Below are 22,083 nucleotides of genomic sequence, written 5' to 3' on the forward strand. Positions count from 1 at the left end.
CCTCTTCTCCTCCTCCTCCTCCTCCTGAAATTGCGCAACTACTTATATCTCATCGCCGTGACCGGAGATGCCGCGCTACAAAAGGCCACTTTATGACGCCCGAGGGATCCCCCGCCGTCGCTAAGTGATTCGTCGGGGCGTCGCCACCTTTCCTTCCAGCAGACAGGACCGACCTCCTCCAGGCGCATTAACACGCCCAGACGCCGCGGCTCCTCAGCTGTTGTGGCAACAGTTGCCCTGTAATGGCGGCGGCGGCAGTTACCAGCCTCTTTTCGCTGCTGGACCAGATCCGATAAGCTTGAAAGCCCCGCCCAGCGCAAAAGGGGAGGTTCGCATTCGCCTCTTTGGACCTGGCGGGCTTTCTGTGGTCTCCATGGAGGCCGACGCGCCGGTTCAAGTCATTTCAAGGGAGGTGGGAATGAAAGAAAAAGAAAAAACAAAAGGGAGGGGTATTGTACGCTTAGTTACAAAATGACAAGAGTGGAATAAATGCCGTTACCTCCTCCTACCCGGCCCCATCTCACTTCCGGGTCTGTGGCAAGGCAACTTCCTTTTAGGATAAGAAGGAACGGCTGGTGAAGGTGAAGCGAGGCTGTGGCCAGTTTTGATGGGTTTCACTGGAATGATGTAACCAGCCTGGTAACGGTTAAAGGAAGGCGGGCACCCGAGCGACGGTGGGGTGGGGAATAAGGGAATCTGCCCGGGGAGCGGGACGGTGGAGAAAATCATATGGGCTCGGTTCTGTGCAGCTAGCTGCCAAATGAAAAATGATCCGTTATCAGCGTCTGGGATAAGGCACATTAATTATGAAGGCGGAGGGGGGAGAAAACGTGTATATTTTTCCCAGTACTAAAGCATTGTTTATTGAGGCCGCTACTGCAATATTTGGCTTGGTATACTGAGGTACTAGCTCAAACCAGATTAGAAAACATTGGTATCTGGCTCCTTAATAATAATAATAAAAAATAATTTACCAGAGAGCAGTTTATTGAAATCTTGGCAATGCAAGTAACTTGCATTTTTAAAATACCATTCTGCTGTTTTGTTAAACTTTATGGCTTGTAGAGAGGATTAGCATCCAGAATAAATGCTTAGGTAGCCGGATGCTTTGTGGAGAAAATTAGTTAACAGAAGAGGATGAAATCAAACCAAGAGCTTTACAGGCAATAGTATCTGAAATTTCAGTAAACTTATGTATGCTGTTTGCTTAATAAATAATAAATTTACTGTAAAATCAGTTGATTAACAAAAGCTACCAGTTCAGTCTTTCTTTAAAAATAAATGATTAGGCTGTGCAAATGCTCTAGTTAGTATATAACCAAGTTTTATAATGCTTGTTAATGCTACCTTTTCCTCTTTTCTATGTTTTTATAGAAAATGATTATAGACTTATGGAGATATTTCTATACAAATATCTTTCGATTTTGGCTAAAGTGGATCTTAAGACTGGCAACTGGAAAATGTGAATTGCAGCGTATTTGCAATGGCACAAGAAAAAATGCAAAAAGAACACTACGAATAGGTAATAAATATGTTTATACATTATTATGACAATCTTTATATTAGCCAATGACAGGCAAAAAGATGATCTGAAATCCCATGTAATTTTCATAGCTTTTTGAAAGTCCTTCAGTAGCATTTAAATAATTAGTGAGATTTGTAATAGCAAGCCAAATATCTGGTTATGCATGGTACATAATCATTAAGTATTAGCTTATTTTTACATTGGATCTTTTTTCCACATAGGTTGGTACAGTAATAATTAGATTATATACTTATTTACACTTCTTATTTCTAAACTGTCCATCTCCCTTAAAGAGGAGCTGCACAAATACACACACACACACACACACACTTATCCCTTTGTGCTTTTTTCCCCTCAGACTTTCCCCCCTAACTTTTATCTCTTCTTAGTTTTCTGAATTTGGAACTATTATCCCCCTTTTTTGTTTAATTTGAGCTATTTCTTTTTAAGTCCTACCTTCCTGTTTTCATAGGCCTATATTAGTGCTTCCTTCTCATTTTTTATATCTGATTAGCTCTATTGATGATAGTCTAACCCACAGGTCTGCAACACGCGGCTCCGGAGCCGCATGCAGCTCTTTCAGCCATCTCCTGCGGCTCCCAGTCCTCTGCCATGTGCAGTCCCCCCCAAAAAAGGTGGGACTAAAAAAGTTCAACCTATCAATTCAAATATGCAGGATAGGTGTATATCTCGCCTTGGCTCCACTCTTCAGTCAAACCCTGTTCTGCGCATGCGCGCATGTACGCGCATGTGCACACATTTTTTGCGGCTCCCAGTTTTTCCTTTTGTGTGGGAACCGGTTCCGAGTGGCTCTTTCACTGTTTCAGGTTGCTGACCCCTGGTCTAACCCATTATCATATCATGCTGAAACTTTCCATATTGGTAACATGGTCATGTACAAAGACTCATGTAATGAGTAAAGGTAGCTCTCCCATTATGGCAGATGTTGTTAAAATTTATTTTGGCATGTTATGCAAATGGTTTAAAAGACATAATAAACAATAAACAAACCTGTAGCTTGCTCGTCATACTTCCTGAGTATTCATTAACATGTTTTTTTTCTGAGTTATAAAAATATTTGCAAGGCTGGTATCAGAATAATGTTCACTAATTTATTCTTTGGAAACATAAAATGTTATCTGGGAGTTTGTGAATAGTTTTAATAAATATAATTAACACTTATCATTGCAGAGTATTCACTGGAATCATCGAAGCATAAGGTAGGATATATTTTGCATGTATAAAATGGATTTTCCCCTGTTTTTCTTATCAGAAAAGGACCATCAAAATTGGTTTTTAACTTGCATTTCAAAATCAGTTTCCAAAATACGTAATGTCTAAAATACTGCTTTAGCAATACAGAACATCCTCTTCCTTCAGAACATTGCATTTTGTAACATTTATTCATTTGAGAAATGTAGTCAGAGGTTTTGCCACGTTGTTGCAAAAGGGACCTGCTTGACAGGATCCCAGACCCTCTCTAAACCAAAGGTTTTTCTGCACTATTATAAAGTGTGCCTTTCTAATCTCAAGTCACTTTACTTTCTATACTTGTAAGCAGCGACACACACAATATATTTAAAACAGTTGATCAACCTTGATTATTAGTTCAGAAAAAGAGCACTGTCAAATTCAGTTGTGCTGATTATGAACATGTTAGTTATAAAACTTTCAAGGAGTTCTGCAGCTGAATGCATGCTTGCCAAATCCAGCATCTTCTTCAATTTGGTTATTTCAAGATTCTCAGCAACATTTTTTCATGAGTATCTTCCTTGTTAGTAAAGTTGTGCACTGTGTTTTGTTTTGTGTAATTTCATATTTTAAGTTGATAAGTTTTGGGAAAGTCCAGTACCATTTACAAGTAGTCCTTGGCTTACTTATATCCAGTGACCATTCAAAGTTATGGAGGTGCTGAAAAAATGGACGTACTGCTAGTTCTTCCAGTTTCAGCCTTTGTAGCATCCCATGGTCATGTAATTGTGAAACACAATTACAATGTCATAGGAAACTGCAAGCATGTGATTGCCATTTGTGTGCTCCCGGCTTCCCAGAAGCAAAGTCAATGGCAAACCTGGCAGGGAAATTCACAAATTGCTCTAGTAAGTTGCTCCCGCTTTTTCTCCCACCCTCAGCCCCCTCTCCACCCTCATGCAACCTCTACCAGCCCTCTCAGGCCCTTCCTGGCCTCTTGCAAACTCACATGTGGACTGCAGTAGCCCTCCCACAGCCTGTGCACAGCACCCCTTTACTACTTATTTGGGATTCCTACCTCTTCCAACTTAATGACCTGTACATTTTGGCAACTAGAATGGCCCAGTATTGCTATTCCTATGCATTGCAGTCATGTGGCATTGCATTTTACAACTACAGGTAGTCTTCAACTTACAACAGTTCATTTAGTGACCATTCAAAGACAGCACTGAACATTTTCACATTTACAACTGTTGTGGCATTCCAATTAGAGGGATGGGGAAAAAGGAAAACAAATCAATAAAAGAACTACAGCAGAAAATAATTACCAACTTATAAAAAATATAATAATCTTTTGAACTAAATTAGATGATAATGTACAATTCTTTTGAGATCAAACGAATCTAGTCACGACATTTTCTTTTCTTTCCATTTCACGCAAAAAGGCTAAGTTGTTTCCAAGTAGACATGAAGTTAGACAAAGTTTTTTCTCCAAATAAAGCAAAGTCTCTGAATTAAAATACATATCTGATTCCAATAATTCTTAGTTCTCTTAGATGTCCACAGGAGCACCTTCCGGTTGGTGCTTAACAATTAAATTGTCAAAGAACTATAAGGATGTGTTAAATATATATTGGAAATGTAAACAATCAGAAGGTTTTTTAGCAACGTTTGATGTTTTCATTCCAATTGAAAAACTAAATAGATTATTACTGTTACATTATCTCATCCAAACAAGCTTACTTGGTAATTTTGACCCAGTCACTCTTATTTAGCTTAACATATGTTACAAGGTTTTTAGACAAAAAGAGAAAATAAAGAACTAGGCACACTGCCTTCAGCTCTTGAAGAAAACATGGGATAGAAATCAAATAAATGATTCTCAGAATGCGAAGATTTGCTTACCCTTCTACAATATATCTGTTAAATAAACCAATATTTTTTTCATGGTTATCAAATAATTTCTTAAGCAAGGTGACAATCCTAAATGTAGAATAAACCATATTGAGTGCTATTTCTGAGCAATTATTTCAATTTAGATTCTGCTGTTTAGGTAGATTTTTTTTTCAATGTATTTTTATTTTATTCAAAAATAGTTAAAATATAAAACACCAAAAAAATTAAGAAAAAAACCCAAAAAACATTTTAAAAGTGCATTAAAAAAGACTTAACCAGGGGTTGGGGACCTCTGACCTAGTGAATCTACTACTTTGAAATCACATTTCTTTTATACAAGCTGAACACTTGCTTCAAACTAAAAGATGGCTGTACTATATAAAAACCTTTTATTTGGAGTATTTGTTTTATACATACCGGTAACTTAATTTATGCATATGTAATTGAACTACTTAAAATTCATGATCCTCATAATCTGTGGAAACCTTAACTGATTAATGATGATATTCAAATATTTTCTGAAGCTTTAAATATTACTTATCAATATTATATATATATATAATTTTATTTTATTTTATTTTATTTTTCTACTTTGTTTCATATAGTCCTTGCAAAATGCTTTGAACACTACTGAAGATGAAGTGGAAAAATGTGTTGCATGCATAATAGAAGAAAAGAAGATTAAAGTACAGAAAGATGCAGGGTACGTCTGTTAAAGCCTCTGCTGCAATCTCAAGAAAAATCTTAATTTAGATTAATCTTAATCTTAGATTAAATATGAAAGAAATAAGTTCACATTTAAATTTACTGTATGATGCGAGTAAGCTGGTAAATTAATATTGGCATAAATAGAGAACTGAAATTTCTTTCACTGAAAGTAATAAATTAGTTATTCTACTCAGTGGAAGATAATATCTTGTTAAATTAATGGTAATTATTATGAAATTGCAGTATAACTGAACAAGTGAGTATGTAGTCTTACACTGTGTGCACAATTATTAGGCAAGTTATACTTTGGAGGATTAATTTTATTATTGAACTACTATTATTATTTAACTACAGTGCTCTTGATCAATCCAAAATATTAATAAACCTCAAACCTGAATATTTAAGAAAGTAAAAATGACATTTTGGCTTTCTTATGAGAATATGTGTGCACAATCATTGGGCAACTATTAGTGCGCAGAATTATTATGCAACTAAATGAAAAACAAAAATTTGCCCATCTCAGTCGTTTATTTGCATCTATTAAAGTGAGAATAATAAACAACTCAAAATGTACAAATAAACATTTCTAACACAGATAGTTAGATAGATAGATAGATGATAGATAGATAGATAGATGATAGATAGATATAAATATAGAGATAAAGAGGATATAGCTATAGAGATAGTGTCAGAATCCATTTATATCACATTCATAAATGTATGTTTAAAACATTATTCCCCCCCCCCCGGATTCTGCCATCTCCCGAGGAAGGAGGAGCACATGTGGATTCAGCCTGCCTTAGGTTATTTCAAAGACCAAGGGACCCCTTTTGAACTGGGGGAACAAGGGAGGGTTAGAGAAGAAGGCATCTGGCCTGTGTCTTCATTTAAATCTGTAGAGGAAGAAGGCAATAACCATAAAGATTCGAAGTTCCTTTTTTCCCCACGAAAGGGATGACACGAAGTAAAATGATGGGGGCTGACCAAATGGGGTTGAGGGAAGGGGGGTTGAACCGGGAACCCTTTATAAAGTTTCAATTTGTAAAACAATACTAAGTCCTGTCTTGTATTTCGACAACCAAGCATGTCCTAGTAAAAATTCCTTTTGGACTAGAACTGACTCCCAAGAGTTTTTGTTTTCCTAAGACGTGGATTGGGGTGGGTCCTGACAGATATATATTCTCAATAGGGTTTAGGTCAGGTGAGGAAGGGGATCATGTCATTATTTGTTTATCTTTGAGGCCTTTACTGGCTAGCCACGCAGTGGAGTACTTCGATGCATGCGATGGACCATTAACCTGCATAAAAATCACGATCTTCTTGCAAGATGCAGACTTTTTCCTGTACCACTGCTTGAAGAAAATGTCTTCTAAAAACTGACATAGGTTTGGGAGTTGATTTTGAGTCCATCTTCAACCTGAAAAAGACCAACTAGCTCATCTTTAATAATCCCAGTCCTTACCAGTACCCCACCTCTACCTTGCTGGCGTCTGAGTCAAAGTGGAGCTCTATGCCCATTATTGATCCAGCCATGAGCTCATCCATGTGGTCCATCAAGTGTCACACTCATCAGTCCATAAAACCTTTGACAAATCTGTCTTCAGATATTTGTTGGCCCAGTCTTGCCATTTCAACTTATGTGTCTTGTTCAGTGGTGTCAGGTTTCAGCCTTCCTTATCTTGGCCATGTCTCTGAGCATTGAATAGCTTGTACTTCTGGGCACTCCAGGTAAGTTGCAATTCTGGAATATGACGACACTGGAGGATAATGGATTCCTGGTAGCTTCATGCTGGATTCTTCTCAAATCTTTGCCAGTTAATGTGTGTCTTTTTTTCTCAACACATTTCTTGCAACCCTGTTGACTATTTACAACAAAACGTTTAATGGTTCTGTGATCATGCCCCAATATCTTAGCATTTTCAAGAGTGCTGCAGCCCTTTGAAAGACTTTAAATTTTTGACTTTTCAGAGTCAGTTAAATCTCTTTTTTGGCCCATTTTGCCTGAGGAAAAGAAGCTACCTAATAATTATACACACCTTGGTATAGGGTGTTGATCTCATTAGGCCACACTCTCCCTCATTACACAAATACACATCACCTGTTATGCTTATATCTACTAAGCATTGAAGTTTATATAGCTTGGAAGTGGAAAATGTGAAAATGATGATATGGTCAAAATTCTCACTTGACTAATAATTGTGCACACTGTATTTAGTATTATAATTTGTCAAAACTAGATAGGATATTTTGGTATATCATGGTTTCTGAACAGCCACTTGTTTGTGACTGTTAAATATGACTTCAGATTATTCCAAATTTTGATCATCCAAGGTATTTGAAAGCAGAAAATACAAGATTAGGTAATGGTAATAATTTCATTGGTATAATATATTTTTCTATCCAGTAATTGCTTGATGACTGTGCTGCTACTTTTTACCAAATTTGCAAGTGTAGATTGAAACTATAGTAGAGATATAACATGCTTGTTGGTGTTGTGTTGTTAGTGTGTTGTTATTTCCCCCTTCACTGCCCCACCCAGTGGATAGGTGCACCACATGTAGGAGCTGTGACCCAAATCAAACTAGACAAATGTGCATAAAGAGAGAACAGAAAAATTATGGGGAAGTCTTTTGTTGTTATTGTTGTTAGTTGCAAAGTCATGTCCGACCCATCGCGACTCCATGGACAACGTTCCTCCAGGCTTTCCTGTCCTCTACCATCTTCTGGAATCCATTTAAACTCACGCCTACTGCTTCAGTGACTCCATCCAGCCACCTCATTCTCTGTCGTCCCCTTTTTCTCTTGCCCTCAATCTTTCCCAGCATTAGGCTTTTCTCCAGTGAGTCCTTCCTTCTCATTAGGTGGCCAAAGTATTTGAGTTTCAGCTTCAGGATCTAGTCTTCTACGGAGCAGTCAGGGTTGATCTCCTCTAGAACTGACCAGTTTGATCGCCTTGCTTACATTTTTTAATAACACACTGTAATTATGTGGAACTTTGACTCAATAATATGGTAGGTCAGAATTGGAATACTCTAATGCCTGGCATAGTTATATATTTCACTACTGTCATAGAATATTTGGTTTTGTTAGTGCTATTTGTTTTGCAGTTGAACATTGTGTCACATTGCATCACATGTTAACTATAATTCTCTGAATTTTCAATTTATGGTAGGTTTGCTTCAAAGCTACAATCATCTTTACTCCAAATATCAGGCTACAAGAAACTCTGTTTGGCAGTGGAAGATCTCAAAAAACAAGTATATAATTCAGACAATAAAGAACATGAAGAGCAATTAATGGAGGTGAACCTTTTAGTACTTCTGTGTTACAAATTTAAATTGCTTAATTATATGACATAAAAATCATAGAATAAAATGAATTAATTTTACACAAGAGTTATTGTAAATCTCAATATTTCTTGTTAGTAATGGCAGCATGGAAGGAGTTAATAAAGGGGATTTACGGATATGGTATATTCTAGAGTCACTAATAACACAGTATCGTTTAATGAAATCGATTTACCAACTTGTCTAGAACAGATAAAAAGAAGTACTTAACATAATTATATATTGGAGTGTGTGACCATATATGGTGGTTCTGGTATAAGGACATTTTTAAATAACGAATAATTGAATCGTGGCCAGCTTCCCACAACAAAGTTGGTGTAATGGAATGTATGAACGCCCTTGGAGAAACTGGATGAGAAGCTGCCTAGGGAATTGAATTGAATTGAATTGAATTGAATTTATTATTTATTATTAGACAAGAAAGGGAGAAGCTTGCAGAGAATGAAACCTAGGAAGGACTCACTCTAATGCATCAAACAACTAAAAGTGAAGGCAGGAAGTTTGTTTCTTCAGACTTGCACAATTCTATTACTGTAACTTTACAGTAAAGTAAAACTAGTTCATCTTGTCTGTTTCCTATCTAGTTTACTCGGAATGGATAACAATGGGAAAGCTGGCAGGAGGTTTGCAAGTCCCAGGGAGTTTTGTGACATTTTATGAAACAATTTATTTGTGAACAAAAAAAAAAAAAGAAGTTAGTAGTTTTTCATAGTAGGAACAAAAATGTATGTCTGATAAAATGTTATGTTAACAAGCTTTACTGCAGATAGTCATCGACTTACCAGTTGGGACTAAGCAATGTGGTCATAAAATGATATCATGTGACCACATCACTTAGTAAACCAGAGTCCCAACAAACCCCATTGCATCGTTAAGCAAATTTCACCAGTTAGCCAAGGGCCACCCCAGTCAAAGCCATTCTGGGCTTAGTCGCTTCCAGTCCTGAGCCTCAGTAAGAAAAAGGACTGTCTCAACTCAGCAGTTCGCTCTTCCCCATCTCGGGCGCTTTGATTACCCTGCACCCTGATTTGCAGGACAGTAAGCAGCCCCACATCTCGGTAGCTCTGCAGCTGCTTGCCATGTCCCAGAAATCTGCAGCTGCCTCAGTCTGGGCTAGACACAATTGACCTCGCCACCTACACTCTGAGACCTCTGCCATTCTGTGTTTCATACACCAGCTGACAATTGTGGCTGCTTTTTATCCCCACTGTTGACAAGGTGTGCCTGGCCTGGCTGGCTAGCCATATGGGCCTGACTTTGCAGAGTGAAAAAGGACAAAAAGAAAAAAACACACCCCAGTGTAAAGGGGCCAAGCGGTGCCAAATGCCACCTTTGCACTACACTCCTGGGCTATATGGGACTGGTTTTGTGCTTAAAGGGATCGTACCATGCCAAAACATCCCTTGTCCCAGCCCTTGGGTGATGTAACAAGTGGTTTTGCCCAGTGTGAAAGTTTTTTCAGCTTCCCTTACATGTATGTGCTTTCATGAACACCTTCCTCAGCTCTTTCCCATTCGGTGAAACAGTTTCCTGTATTGAAAGAATGGCATGCTGGCTGTGCCTTGTCCAGTGGGAGGAATGTGTTACAATGTATCATGGTACAATCAGCACTAACAAGATTCAATTACTTAGGTAAAAAGCTTTTTACATTCCACCCTGTTGTTGTAGTTGTTAGTTGCGAAGTCGTGTCTGACCCATCGTGACCCTATGGACAACGTTCCTCCAGGCCTTCCTGTCCTCTACCATCTTCTGGAGTCCATTTAAGCTCATGCCTACTGCTTCAGTGACTCCATCCAGCCACCTCATTCTCTGTCATCCCCTTCTTCTCTTGCCCTCAATCTTTCCCAGCATTAGGCTCTTCTCCAGTGAGTCCTTCCTTCTCATTAGGTGGCCAAAGTATTTGAGTTTCAGCTTCAGGATCTGGCCTTCTAAAGAGCAGTCAGGGTTGATCTCCTCTAGGACTGACCGGTTTGATCGCCTTGCAGTCCAAGGGACTCGCAGGAGTCTTCTCCAGCACCATAGTTCAAAGGCCTCAATTCTTTGGCGCTCAGCCTTTCTTATGGTCCAACTTTCACTGCCATACATTGCAACTGGGAAGACCATAGCCTTGACTATACGCAGAATCTAACGTGGAGGAATCGGACGGTCTTGAGCATGTTATCTGGACTGAGTTTGATCCTGTTTCCCCTGATGATGTGGACAGGATTATGGGGAAACTGAGCTCCACCACCTGTTTGTTGGACCCGTGCTCCTCCTGGCTGTTTATGCGGCCCGGGAGGAGACACGAGGCTGGTTCCAGGCAGTAATAACTGCTTCCTTGAAAGAGGGTATCTTCCCCTCCGCCTTGAAGGAGGCGGTGGTGAGGCCCCTCCTCAAGAAGCCTGCCCTGGACCCGGATGTTTTAAATAACTATCGTCCGGTCTCCAACCTTCGCTTTCTGGCGAAGGTTGTTGAGAGTGTGGTGGCGCACCAGCTTCCTCTGTTCCTGGAGGAAACTGATTATCTGGACCCATACCAATCAGGTTTCGGACCCCGGCACATCACGGAGACGGCATTGGTCGCGCTGGTGAATGATCTCTGGCGGGCTCGGGACGGGGTTGTTTCTCTCTCCTAGTCCTATTAGACCTCTCAGCGGCTTTTGATACCATCGACCATGGTATCCTATTGCGGCGTCTCAGGGGGTTGGGAGTGGGAAGCACCGTTTTACATTGGTTCTCCTCCTATCTCCTGGGCCGCTCGCAGTCGGTGTTGACAGGAGGGCAGAGATCCGCCACGAGGCCTCTTGTTTATGGAGTTCCTCAGGGGTCGGTTCTCTCTCCCCTCCTGTTCAACATCTATATGAAGCCGCTGGGCGAGATCAGTCGTGGTTTTGGGGTGGGGTATCATCAGTATGCTGATGATGCCCAACTTTTTTTCTCCATCCCGAACCAACCTAGTGATGCCCTCGCCATGATGTCCCATTGCCTGGAGGCAGTCCAGGTCTGGATGGGGAGAAACAAGCTTCATCTCAATCCTGCCAAGACTGAGTGGCTATGCATACCGGCATCTCGGATTAACCAGACTATTCCATCTTTAATGATGGGGAGTGAGGTGTTACCCCTCGTTGATAGGGCTCGCAACTTGGGCGTCCTCCTGGATTCACGGCTCAATTTTGAAGATCACATAGGATCCGTGACCAGAGGGGTTTTTGCCCAGGTTCCCCTGGTGCGCCAGTTGTGACCCTATCTGGACCGAGATTCCCTACGCACAGTCACCCATGCACTCGTGACCTCCCGGTTGGACTACTGCAACACTCTCTATATGGGGCTGCCCTCGAGGACCACTCGGAGACTTCAGCTGGTGTAGAATGCTGCTGCGCGAGTTGTGATGGGGGTTTCCTGATACTCCCATGTAACACCTCTACTCCATGAACTAAATTGGCTTCCGGTTGCCCTCCGGGTGAGATTCAAGGTGGTGGTGATGACCTATAAAGCCCTAAATGGCTTGGGTCCAGGATATTTGAGGGAACACCTACTGCCGGCATCAAGTTCCCTTCGTCCTGTGCGCTCCCACTTGGAGGGCCTTCTCAGGGTGCCACCTGTAAAAGACTGCCGGCAGATAACACCCAGGGGGAGGGCCTTCTCAGTGGGTGCGCCTGCCCTGTGGAACCAGCTGCCCGTGGAGCTTAGGACTGCCCCCGACCTTCGGTCATTCCGCCGGGACCTGAAGACCTGGCTCTTTGAGCTTTCCGGCCCAGGCTGACAGGTTTTTTTCCCCCCCTCAGGGATCAAATTTAATTATTTTAACTGTTTTTAACTCTTGTATTGTATTGATGTTTTTAAATACTTTGTAAACCGCCCTGAGTCCTACGGGAAAAGGGCGGTATATAAATTCAATAAACTTAAACTTAAACTTAAACTTTTGTTGACAGGGTGATGTCCACCCTGCATTCCACCCTGCAAGGTTCTAATAAATTGTTAATATTAATTTTAAAAAAGAGGAAAATAAGACAAATTAAAAGACAAGAAACTAACGTACAACAATATTACAATGTCCTTATTGTTGGTACCTCAAAGCCCATGTTGTGTGTCCCTCAGTTTCTGGTGTTGTCATAAGATGGATATCATATAAATTAGTTAAGTAAATATATGAACCAGGTTTTATGGTGAATGATAAAATGGTACATCAGGGACTCTTGATATGTAGGTATGGCAAACTTCTATAAGTAGACCTTATGGTAATGTTTCTATGATTGGTTTGTTTGCATGTGTGTGTTAAATGATGATTTTGCTTATTAAAGTAGACATTGCATCAGTTTTTGATACAAGTTAGAATTACTTAAAATGATCTTAGAAATTAAATTAATAAAAGCATATTTGTGCAGCTCTGGAATTTGTTAATGCCCCATGAAAAATTGAAGGCCAGAATCACAAAGCAGTGGTGTGATATCGGTTTCCAAGGTGATGACCCTAAAACAGACTTCAGAGGAATGGGAATGCTGGGATTAACTAATCTTCTGTAAGTATAAAGTATATAAGTGGACTTTTCCATGATTTAAAGTTAAAGTTTTATAGATTACATTGGCTATGTATTTACTGCTCTTAATGGAAAATATGTTATTGATTACTTGTTCAAATCAGATATGCTAATTTGCCTTCAAGGAAATGCTAATCTTAATTATTAACTCAGTTTAATATACCGTAGCGCAATTAACTGCAGTGCAATGATTACGAACAAAATTTTTATGTCTCTTTCAGATATTTTAGTAAACATTATCCTCATGAAGCCCGTCAAATCCTCGTTCGTTCAAATCATCCAAAACTTGGGTAAGTGGTATCTCAGTTAATTATTTTTTTTAGAGATGGAGGAAAACCAAGTCTGAATGTAATAGTTTATTTGTCCAGCATTAATTTCAAGGCACAGGTACCAATGGTATTAAAAGATGTATATGTGTGTGAGTATTTGTAAAAGTAAGTCACTAAGTTGTACAGTAGAAATTATTTTCTTTGTATATGCTTTAACAAAGGTATAATATACATGGCCATGTGCCCTACTCAGGAACCTGGCCACTGCAAGGATGACTCTAGGAATACCCCCAGATAATATACAAATGTGATTGAGAAGGTTTCATTCAATTAAGAAGGCAACTTTTATTCATTTGTTTGTTTATTGCAGATACTCTTATGCAATCGTTGGAATCAATTTGACAGAGATGGCTTACAGTCTGTTAACTAAAGGACTTTTAAAGAGCCACTTTTATAACTTGGTTCCTGGTGCTCCTCAGCTGAACGATTTCCATCAGTTTTACTGTGAGTATTTGCAACTGTCCTTTAAAGAGATGGCTGGCTTCTATATTTTTGGAGCAGGCTGCTCCACAATCTATTTAGAAATTAGTAGTTTTCCTTATCGCATTAAGTACCATTCAGTTTAAATTGTTAAAGAAATATTTGGGGAAAAAATATAAGACTTGTTTATTCATTCAATCAGATTTCTCCCTTGCTACAACCAGATGTCTCTCAGCTACCAACCTACTTTAAAACCCCAAACAAGAAATAATAATAAAAATAAGGAGCAACATTAAAAAATAATGAAAAACCTTGGTATCATATACAAGCTAAGAGAATGCCTCCCAAAGTAATTCAATCTTCATCGTTTTCCAAAAACCCAGCAAGGAAGGGGCTAGCCCCAGTACTATGTAGTGTAGGTGTCAGCCCCTTTTGCACTGAAGGTTGAAGTGAAAGTGCAGGTAGCCCTCAACTTACTATCACAATTGGGGGCAGAATTTCCACTGCTAAGGAAGGCGGATACTAAGTAAATCCTGCTCAATTTTATAACTTTTTTGCCATAGTTGTTAAGTAAATTATTGCAGTTGTTAAGTGAATCCACTCCCCCATTGTCTTTGATTGTTGAAAGCTGCCTGGAAAGGTCACAAATGGTGATCACATGACCTTGGGACGCTGCAACCACCGTAAGTGCATGCTGGTTGCCAAGCACCCAAATTTTGATAATGTGATGTGCTGCCCCACTCACAGAAGACATCACACTATGAGGATGCCGTGATGGATGTAAGTGTGAGGACTGATTGTAAATCTTTTTGTTCAATACCATTATAACTTTAAATGGTTGCTAAACAATTGTTTCACAGGGACACGGTGGCTCAATGGGTTAGGACGCTGAGCTTGTCAATCAGAAGGTCGGCAGTTTGGCGGGTCGAATCCCGAGTGCCGCGTAACAGAGTGAGCACCTGTTACTCGTCCCAGCTTCTGCCAACCTAGCAGTTCGAAAGCACATAAAAATGCAAGTAGAAAAATAGGGACCACTACGGTGGGAAGGTAACAGCGTTCCGTGCACCTTTGGCGTCTAGTCATGCCAGCCACATGACCATGGAGACGTCCTCGGGCAAGCGCTGGCTCTTCGGCTTTGAAACGGAGATGAGCACTGGCCCCTAGAGTCAGAAACGACTAGCACACATGTGCGGGGTTACCTTTACCTTTACCTTTAAACAATTGTTTATAATTGGAGGACTTCCTTTATTAGTTTCACAAAAAGAGGAAAATGCTCTTTAAAATTCATGGTGACTAAATTTTGGATGTATCTAAAATAATTTTTCAGTTCTAAGGATTGCATTTAGAGGAGAAAATAAAACTATAAATAATTCACTTATGCAAAACTGTAGTATGCCAAATATCTTCCATTAAAAAAGGTAGGAACATTTAGGACTCTTTAGCTTGGGGAGGAGGGGAAGTAACCAGGGAGAAGATGATCAAGAATTATATCATGTATGACGTACTGAAAGTGAACAACTTTATTTCCAATAATTGAATGGGTGTAATCCAATGATTTGCCTTATTTTGAACAGGGAAAATATAACATTTCTTACCCCACACACAATTAATTTGTGGAATTAATTATCATGAGCTGTGTTGGTAACATGATAGCTTTAAAAAAAATAGATAAATTAATACAAGACAAATCTATCAAGAGCAGTTGATCCTGAGTCTCAGTTGTCTCCAATTTTGTGACAAGCCTTGGCTTGATTCACAAAGCTAGTATTATGTACTTAAGTAACTAATTTTAATAATGGACAAAATATTTTTTAAAATTTTACTTATCTCTAATATTATATCCTCACAGCAATTGTTTTTTTTTTTTGTCTTCACAGGTTATTTGACGTACGAATTTGACAATTTTTGGTTTGAAGAGAAACCGGAGAGTATTATGTACTTCAACCAGTATAGAGAGAAGTTTCATGACAAAATCAAAAGACTGCTCCTGGATTATGATGTGGTCCTTGCCTTAAAAACTGAAAAGTAGAAATGTGTGATTCTTTGAGTTCTGTACATAAATATTATGCACTTGATCGAAACTCTGGTATTCAACCAAAAATCCCATTTATTGCTCAAAGGTTTATACATCCATTATTATTTTTATAGAAAATATGCTTGGACAATCAACACTTATTTAAGACTGAACATTGTACTCGAAAGATAATTTTTTTAATATAAAGATCCTCATTGGATCATAGGACCTCATAGTTTTTCTACACTTAGTAGAAGGTGTAAAATAATTGTTGAACTTTATCATGTTGCTCAATAATAGATTCATGTCCAAATTTGATTGATACTTGATTTACAGTAAAAGATGTTATGATAGTTCATTAATGGAAAACTTCCTGTAGATTTTTTATATTGTATATCTTGTTCTTTTCAAATATGGAAGCTCTAGTGCTCTATTATGATTTGGAAAAATATATACATCAATAAGTAGTATGTTACTTGAATGAATGAAAGCTATCTTTAGTGTCCTTACTTAGTCATATTCATTAACTGTTTTATCTCCCTTTGGATGTGTATAGATAGAAACTCACAGATTATTCTTTCATTTTAAAAATGTTATACACTACCACAAAATATAAAACTAAATAAATTTTGCCTCTATTGCCCTCAAATATCAATCTCTGTCCTCCCTCCATCTGTTTTTTCAGTTAGGAGGTATATAATATAGAACTTAAAGTATTTAATAGAAGATAATAATTAGTACATTTTTTTCAATATACTTGTATCACTCATTGAGGACTACATATATAATTCTCAGACAATCTAGGTACTAGAATTGTACTCATGTTGAAAATCTATACAGACTTTTTAATTTTTTTCCCTAAAGTTTGTATTTGGCCTTGTTGACATTTGAAAGATGGACAGAATGATTAAGGTTGTTAAAGTGCCTTTTACTTAAAGCAGTTGAGTATCATCCCTGGAGCTGGGATTAACTGATTTTTAGATAGCTCCTAGGATGTGCCTCTGTTATAATATTTAATACTGGAATTGGGCATATTTAATCTTGCTGACTAAAATGTGTGTGCAAATTATATCACCAATCCAGAAAAAATGAATAAAAGTATTTGAAGAATATTTTAAGAAAATACGATTGTATATGACAACTTGGGCAAAATTTATTATGGATTGGGCTCTGACAAAAAAATAGGATTTATTTTTAATGTTTACAGTTATCTTGCAAATGCCCATTTTATCTCAAAAAATGGCTGAAAGAAAACATTAGATACTATGTAAAATGCATGTTGGATATATTAAAAAATGGTCTGCACTGTTCTAATGAGCTCTCATTTTATATATATAATTCTGCTTTATTATAAATCAGGAATTCCTCTTGCAAAACAGAATTAAGAAACTCATAGTTGTGTGGGAATACTAGACATATTTGTTCACGGCATATGATTGGATTGAATTCATTATTGACTGAAATTTTTTAATTATAAGAAAATTTTTCATAATATAAAGATTAGGTTTATTGTAAAATACATCAAAACATTGGAATCCAAAAGTTCTAAGTCAATTTACCAAAATTTCAGTTAACATCTTACTGGTATTTTGCACTAGCACCCGTGCTATCCTAATTATTTTATTAACCTGCTTTTAATTAGTATTATAATACAGTTGTGGTTTACACATGCTGTCTCTATAAAGAGCCTTCACAAGATTATTTACTGGTTACTTAATCAACAGTTTTATATATTTATCTTTCTCCAATGGTTATAAGTCCCAACTTCCTTAGACTAGTAATAGTGAGGGGGATTCAATACTATTTCTTTAATATTTAAGGAAAAATACCACAATTTCTAGGCTAGATTTTATAAAATACTGAATGCTGAAATGGTTATTGTGGTCTCCCAAATAGTTTATTTTTACAGATAGGCATTCAGAATTTGGCTGTCTCGTAGTCACGCTATCAATTCAGGGGAAAAAGAAAAGTTTGTCACTGATCTTTTGTAATATTTGGGCAACAGCAGAAACATTGCTATAGTTAAATATATGAATTGGTTCCCACTTTTGTGTGAAGGGCTGTAACCTGTTATAGGTAGTGCTTGGTTTACAACCACAATTGGGATTGTAATTTCCATTGCTAATAGTTTAGTCATTAAATGGGTTGCATCCAATCTTACTACTTTTTACTGCAATCATTAAGCAAATCACAAGGTTACTAAGCAAATCTAGCTTCTCTCGTTGACTACGCTTGTTGGAAACCAGTTAGAAAAAAGCCACAAATGGCAATTTTGTGACTCTGGGACACTGCAACTGTCGTAAATACATGTCATACATGTCGATTGCTAAGTGACCAAATCATGATGATATTTGGGTCATAAGTGCAAGGATTGATTGTAAGTCACTTTTTAAAGCACAGTTGTAACTGAATGGTCCTTAAACAAATAATTATGAGTTAAGGACTAGCATATGCTGCAACGCCATCCTAATAAAATTGAGGCTTTAGAACAATAGTTTTCTCCCTTGTAAGCGTGGAGCATATTTAGAATTTTGACAGCATGTGGTGACTATTTTCAGAAAATAGCTGAATATATTTTATGAATGTTTAAAGGCAAAACCTCAAACAGACATTCTTTGTGAGTGCTTGGAAACTTTCATTTTCTTAAGATCCTCATATTAATGAATAATGTTTAATAAAATATAAAGAATGTTAAAATAGGTAAAGCAGAAACCAGTGTTTAATCTATCATTAGGTTCATAATACAAAAAAATGCTTATATTAAATGGAAAAAATATTAAGTAAAAATTAAAACAAGGCACAAACCTATGCCCTGTTTCACCTAGCATAATGTTTTTACCCTGCTAATAGTTATAATTGAGAATTTTCAATAAGTCTGCCAAGTCCATCTGATTGAGGATTTCAAAAATGATTTTTGGCATAGCAGGATATCAATTATTGCTTGATATGGAGTAAGAAACATCTTTCAATGTCAGCATGGAAAGAAGCTAAGCAGCTATAACATTTCTGTTTGAACAGGAGTGGAGTAAATTGCAAGCAAAGACGGGCTGAAGTATGTACGGAGAATGATCTATATGGAGTCAATATTGGTGATGTTAAGCTTTTATAAAAATTTAAATATGCCACTTTGATTTAAGACAATGTGATGAAATTAGGATAGTAATGATTGCAGTATGGGATATGTTGTTAAATTTCAGGCAGATTACTTTGTTCCTTCATTTTGCACAAAGCATTCTCATTACATATTTCTTAAGACTATTCTCTAAATCCATTTGGAATGATTGTCAGAGTTTGATGCTGAACTATAGTATAAGAGATTAATTTATTGCCTTTGCCATAAATAAACCAGGTAAGGTCAAGTAATGCATTTTACACAACATTGTGTATGTATTCAGGGTAGGACTGCAAGACAATGCATTGGAGCAATGACAAACCTAAATCTCTTTCAATGCCCAAGTGTTCTCCATTCCCCAAAGGATAGGTATCTATTACAGTGTTTCAGGGTATATTTTGTTCATACTTATGAGTGAATTTATAATCACTCGATGGGAGAATTGTTGTAAAGTCCTTTTCAATTATTTTTTGAAGTATGCATTCCTAAAAGAGAATTTGAATCACAAATTAATTTGTTGTGTAATTTGTGAACTGCTGAATAGCTTGATCTCTCAAAGTGACCAATAATATAAAAATATAGTAAAATTGCCCTAGAAAATTAGAATAAAGCATTAAACTGATTCCTCAACTAAGAGAAGAGCATTAAAAAAATCAATGGCTCACAAGGTTGTAAATATTTAATTGCAACTTTGAATGTTGCTGCTGCTTGACCTCTCAATATTACAAAAGCATATCAGTATTCAATGTTATGTCCTGTTCATGTTTTTTCGTATTTCTATTTGCATTTGTGCTAGCTCATTTCTTTGGTATTAATAGAACCAATGTGGTGTTGTAGTTAAGGCATAGGATTGGGAATAGGGAAACCCAGGTTCTCATCATTTTCAACAACTCATAGGGCTACTTACTCTCCACCAGCCCAACTTATCTCAGGGAGTTCTAAGTGTAGCACCTCGAACTCCTGAATGAAAAATGGGATATAAATAGGAGTGCTTTTTTATGTTCTAGTTTTCTTTCTCTTCTTTTACTGTGAGAAACTTGGTGAGCAGAGACCAATCTAAGGCAAATTGTGCCCACTCCTGTATGTGGTTATAAAAGCAATAAAAATTATGGCTCTTTACGTTGGAGTGAAAATGTTAAGATGAAATAATTCAAAACTACTGTTTTGATATAGCATGCTATAGTTGTAATTTTTACTGCCTGCGTTCTCACTTGATATGTACATTCTCTGATGTATATCAATTTAAATAAATACTTTTTTCCCACTCACTTATCCATTTTTGTTTTACATTACAATTTCATTGTGGGGTAATCATGTCCTTTCCTTGTCCAGAGAGAAATTGCAAAGAGTCAAGTCTAGTTCTTCATTACACCACACTTCGCTTTTCTTGCAGTTTTCTTCAGTTTACCACCAGACTGTACTCAGTCTCCTAATCTGAAACTGTGTTCCTGTAGATTAAGCACTGGATTCAAGATCTACCATACCAGATCAATCCAGAGACGTACAAATAGGAAAAGATAAAAATGGACTTCTGGGGAAGAAATGGCAAACTGAAGAAAATGGCAAGAAAAGCGAAGTGTGGTGTAATGGAGAATTAGACTGACTCTTTGTAACTTCTCTCTGGACGAGAAGAGGACATGATTACCCACAAATGCTCCAGACAGTTGCTCCCGATGAGATTGCAAGTCAGAGGTCTTCAGTGGGTTTGTTGCTCTTGGAGACAAGGGAATGACCATTTTGCTCAAACTGCAGTCAGTGAATTATACAATATAAAAACAGCTGTGTTGATGCTTCAAAAACTTAAAATGAGAGGGAGAAGAATGTCTTGGTAACTCGATCACAGCAAGGATGTCTAATAAGCCTCCTGCTAAAAATATTCCAGAAATAGCATGCCAAACAGGCTTTCTTCTTATATTCCGTATTTGATGCAGCACCCACAACATGGTTTCCTTGTATTGCACGTATATATGTAAATATGTGTATATTTGATACCAAAAAGACTGTTTATGAGTGCCTCAGCAAAGGAAGCTACATGTAATATAGAAATTGTTTTACACTTTTCTTCGTCAAATGTATTAATTTTGGAAATATAAAGAAAAACAAAAATCAGAAAATAAAAATAAAAGCATTGTAAAGTTAATAAAAAAATTAAAAAGACATTAAAATAAGTTGGACTATTTTGTATAAATTTAAAATTTATGTCAATATTAAATATTACTTAGGTTATTATGAAATAATTTCCAACCAATATGGCTCAAATTATGAATTATAAACCAAGATGAATAAATTGCAATAACTACTTGATTCATGAACATCAAGCAGTACATTTAGAAAATTCTAACAAAATATAATATTATTTTAAAACAAATAAACTTTCGGATTTCCACCCTGAAATGTCTATCTTATTTTTCATGTCTATCTTACAATTCAATTGTTTTAAATAAATCTTTATCATTTTTGTTAAATAAATACTCAATGTCTGGTCTTTTAACAGTAATATTAAAGCTCTTTTTTGCTGTAAATATTGTTCTTTCATTTCAGGTAGGTTCCATGTCAACATTTGGATCTTGGTTTTATTTAAATGAATATCCTGATAATAAACCATACTGTTTTATATATATATACTGTTATCAATTCTAAAGAATCATTTGAGTAACTATAACATCTGCATAAGATTTTAGTTTATGTTCTTGATTTCATATCATAATCATAATAGTAAAGTTGGAAGGGACCTTGGAGGTCATCTAATCCAAGCCCCTGCTGAGGCAGGAAACCCTATATCATTTCAGACAAATGGCTGTCCAGTCTCTTCTTAAAAACTTCCAGTGTTGAGTTTGATAGCCTCTAATTCTCTTTTATATTCCAAAGCATCTTTTCAGCTCTAATCTTGAATAGAATGGAATAACAGCGTTGGAAGGGACCTTGAAGGTCTTCTAGTCCCACCCCCTACTCAGGCACGAAACCCTATACAGGGATCAGCAACCTGAAACAGTGAAAGAGCCACTCGGAACCGGTTCCCTCACAAA

At 37.3% G+C, this 22,083-nt stretch overlaps 1 protein-coding gene across 3 annotated transcripts; it reads left to right on the plus strand.

Annotated features, from left to right (window-relative positions):
- The first annotated feature begins 235 nt into the window (after positions 1 to 235).
- On the plus strand, positions 236 to 17,255 carry ELMOD2 (ELMO domain containing 2). 3 transcript variants are annotated; one of them, XM_083366972.1, is made up of 9 exons: positions 236 to 412; positions 1,375 to 1,522; positions 2,717 to 2,745; positions 5,218 to 5,315; positions 8,493 to 8,622; positions 13,031 to 13,164; positions 13,404 to 13,472; positions 13,822 to 13,955; positions 15,809 to 17,255. In XM_083366972.1, the coding sequence occupies exons 1-9, from the start codon at positions 374 to 376 to the stop codon at positions 15,958 to 15,960; spliced, it is 933 nt and encodes a 310-aa protein (XP_083223098.1). In that variant the 5' UTR covers positions 236 to 373; the 3' UTR covers positions 15,961 to 17,255. The 3 variants fall into 3 exon arrangements, with proteins under 3 accessions (XP_083223098.1, XP_083223100.1, XP_083223099.1); XM_083366974.1 differs by lacking the exon at positions 236 to 412 and adding an exon at positions 546 to 581; XM_083366973.1 differs by lacking the exon at positions 236 to 412 and adding an exon at positions 587 to 639.
- The last annotated feature ends 4,828 nt before the right edge of the window (positions 17,256 to 22,083 follow it).

Source organism: Vipera ursinii, assembly GCF_947247035.1.
Source record: "Vipera ursinii genome assembly, chromosome: 7".
NCBI lineage: Eukaryota > Metazoa > Chordata > Lepidosauria > Squamata > Viperidae > Vipera > Vipera ursinii.

Coding starts and splice junctions, on each gene's coding strand:
- ELMOD2 (XM_083366972.1), top strand. CDS start 374: ATGGAGGCCGACGCGCCGGTTCAAGTCATTTCAAGGGAG. Junction 2,746..5,217: donor TGGAATCATCGAAGCATAAG/GTAGGATATATT, acceptor TGTTTCATATAG/TCCTTGCAAAATGCTTTGAA. Junction 13,165..13,403: donor CTGGGATTAACTAATCTTCT/GTAAGTATAAAG, acceptor TGTCTCTTTCAG/ATATTTTAGTAAACATTATC.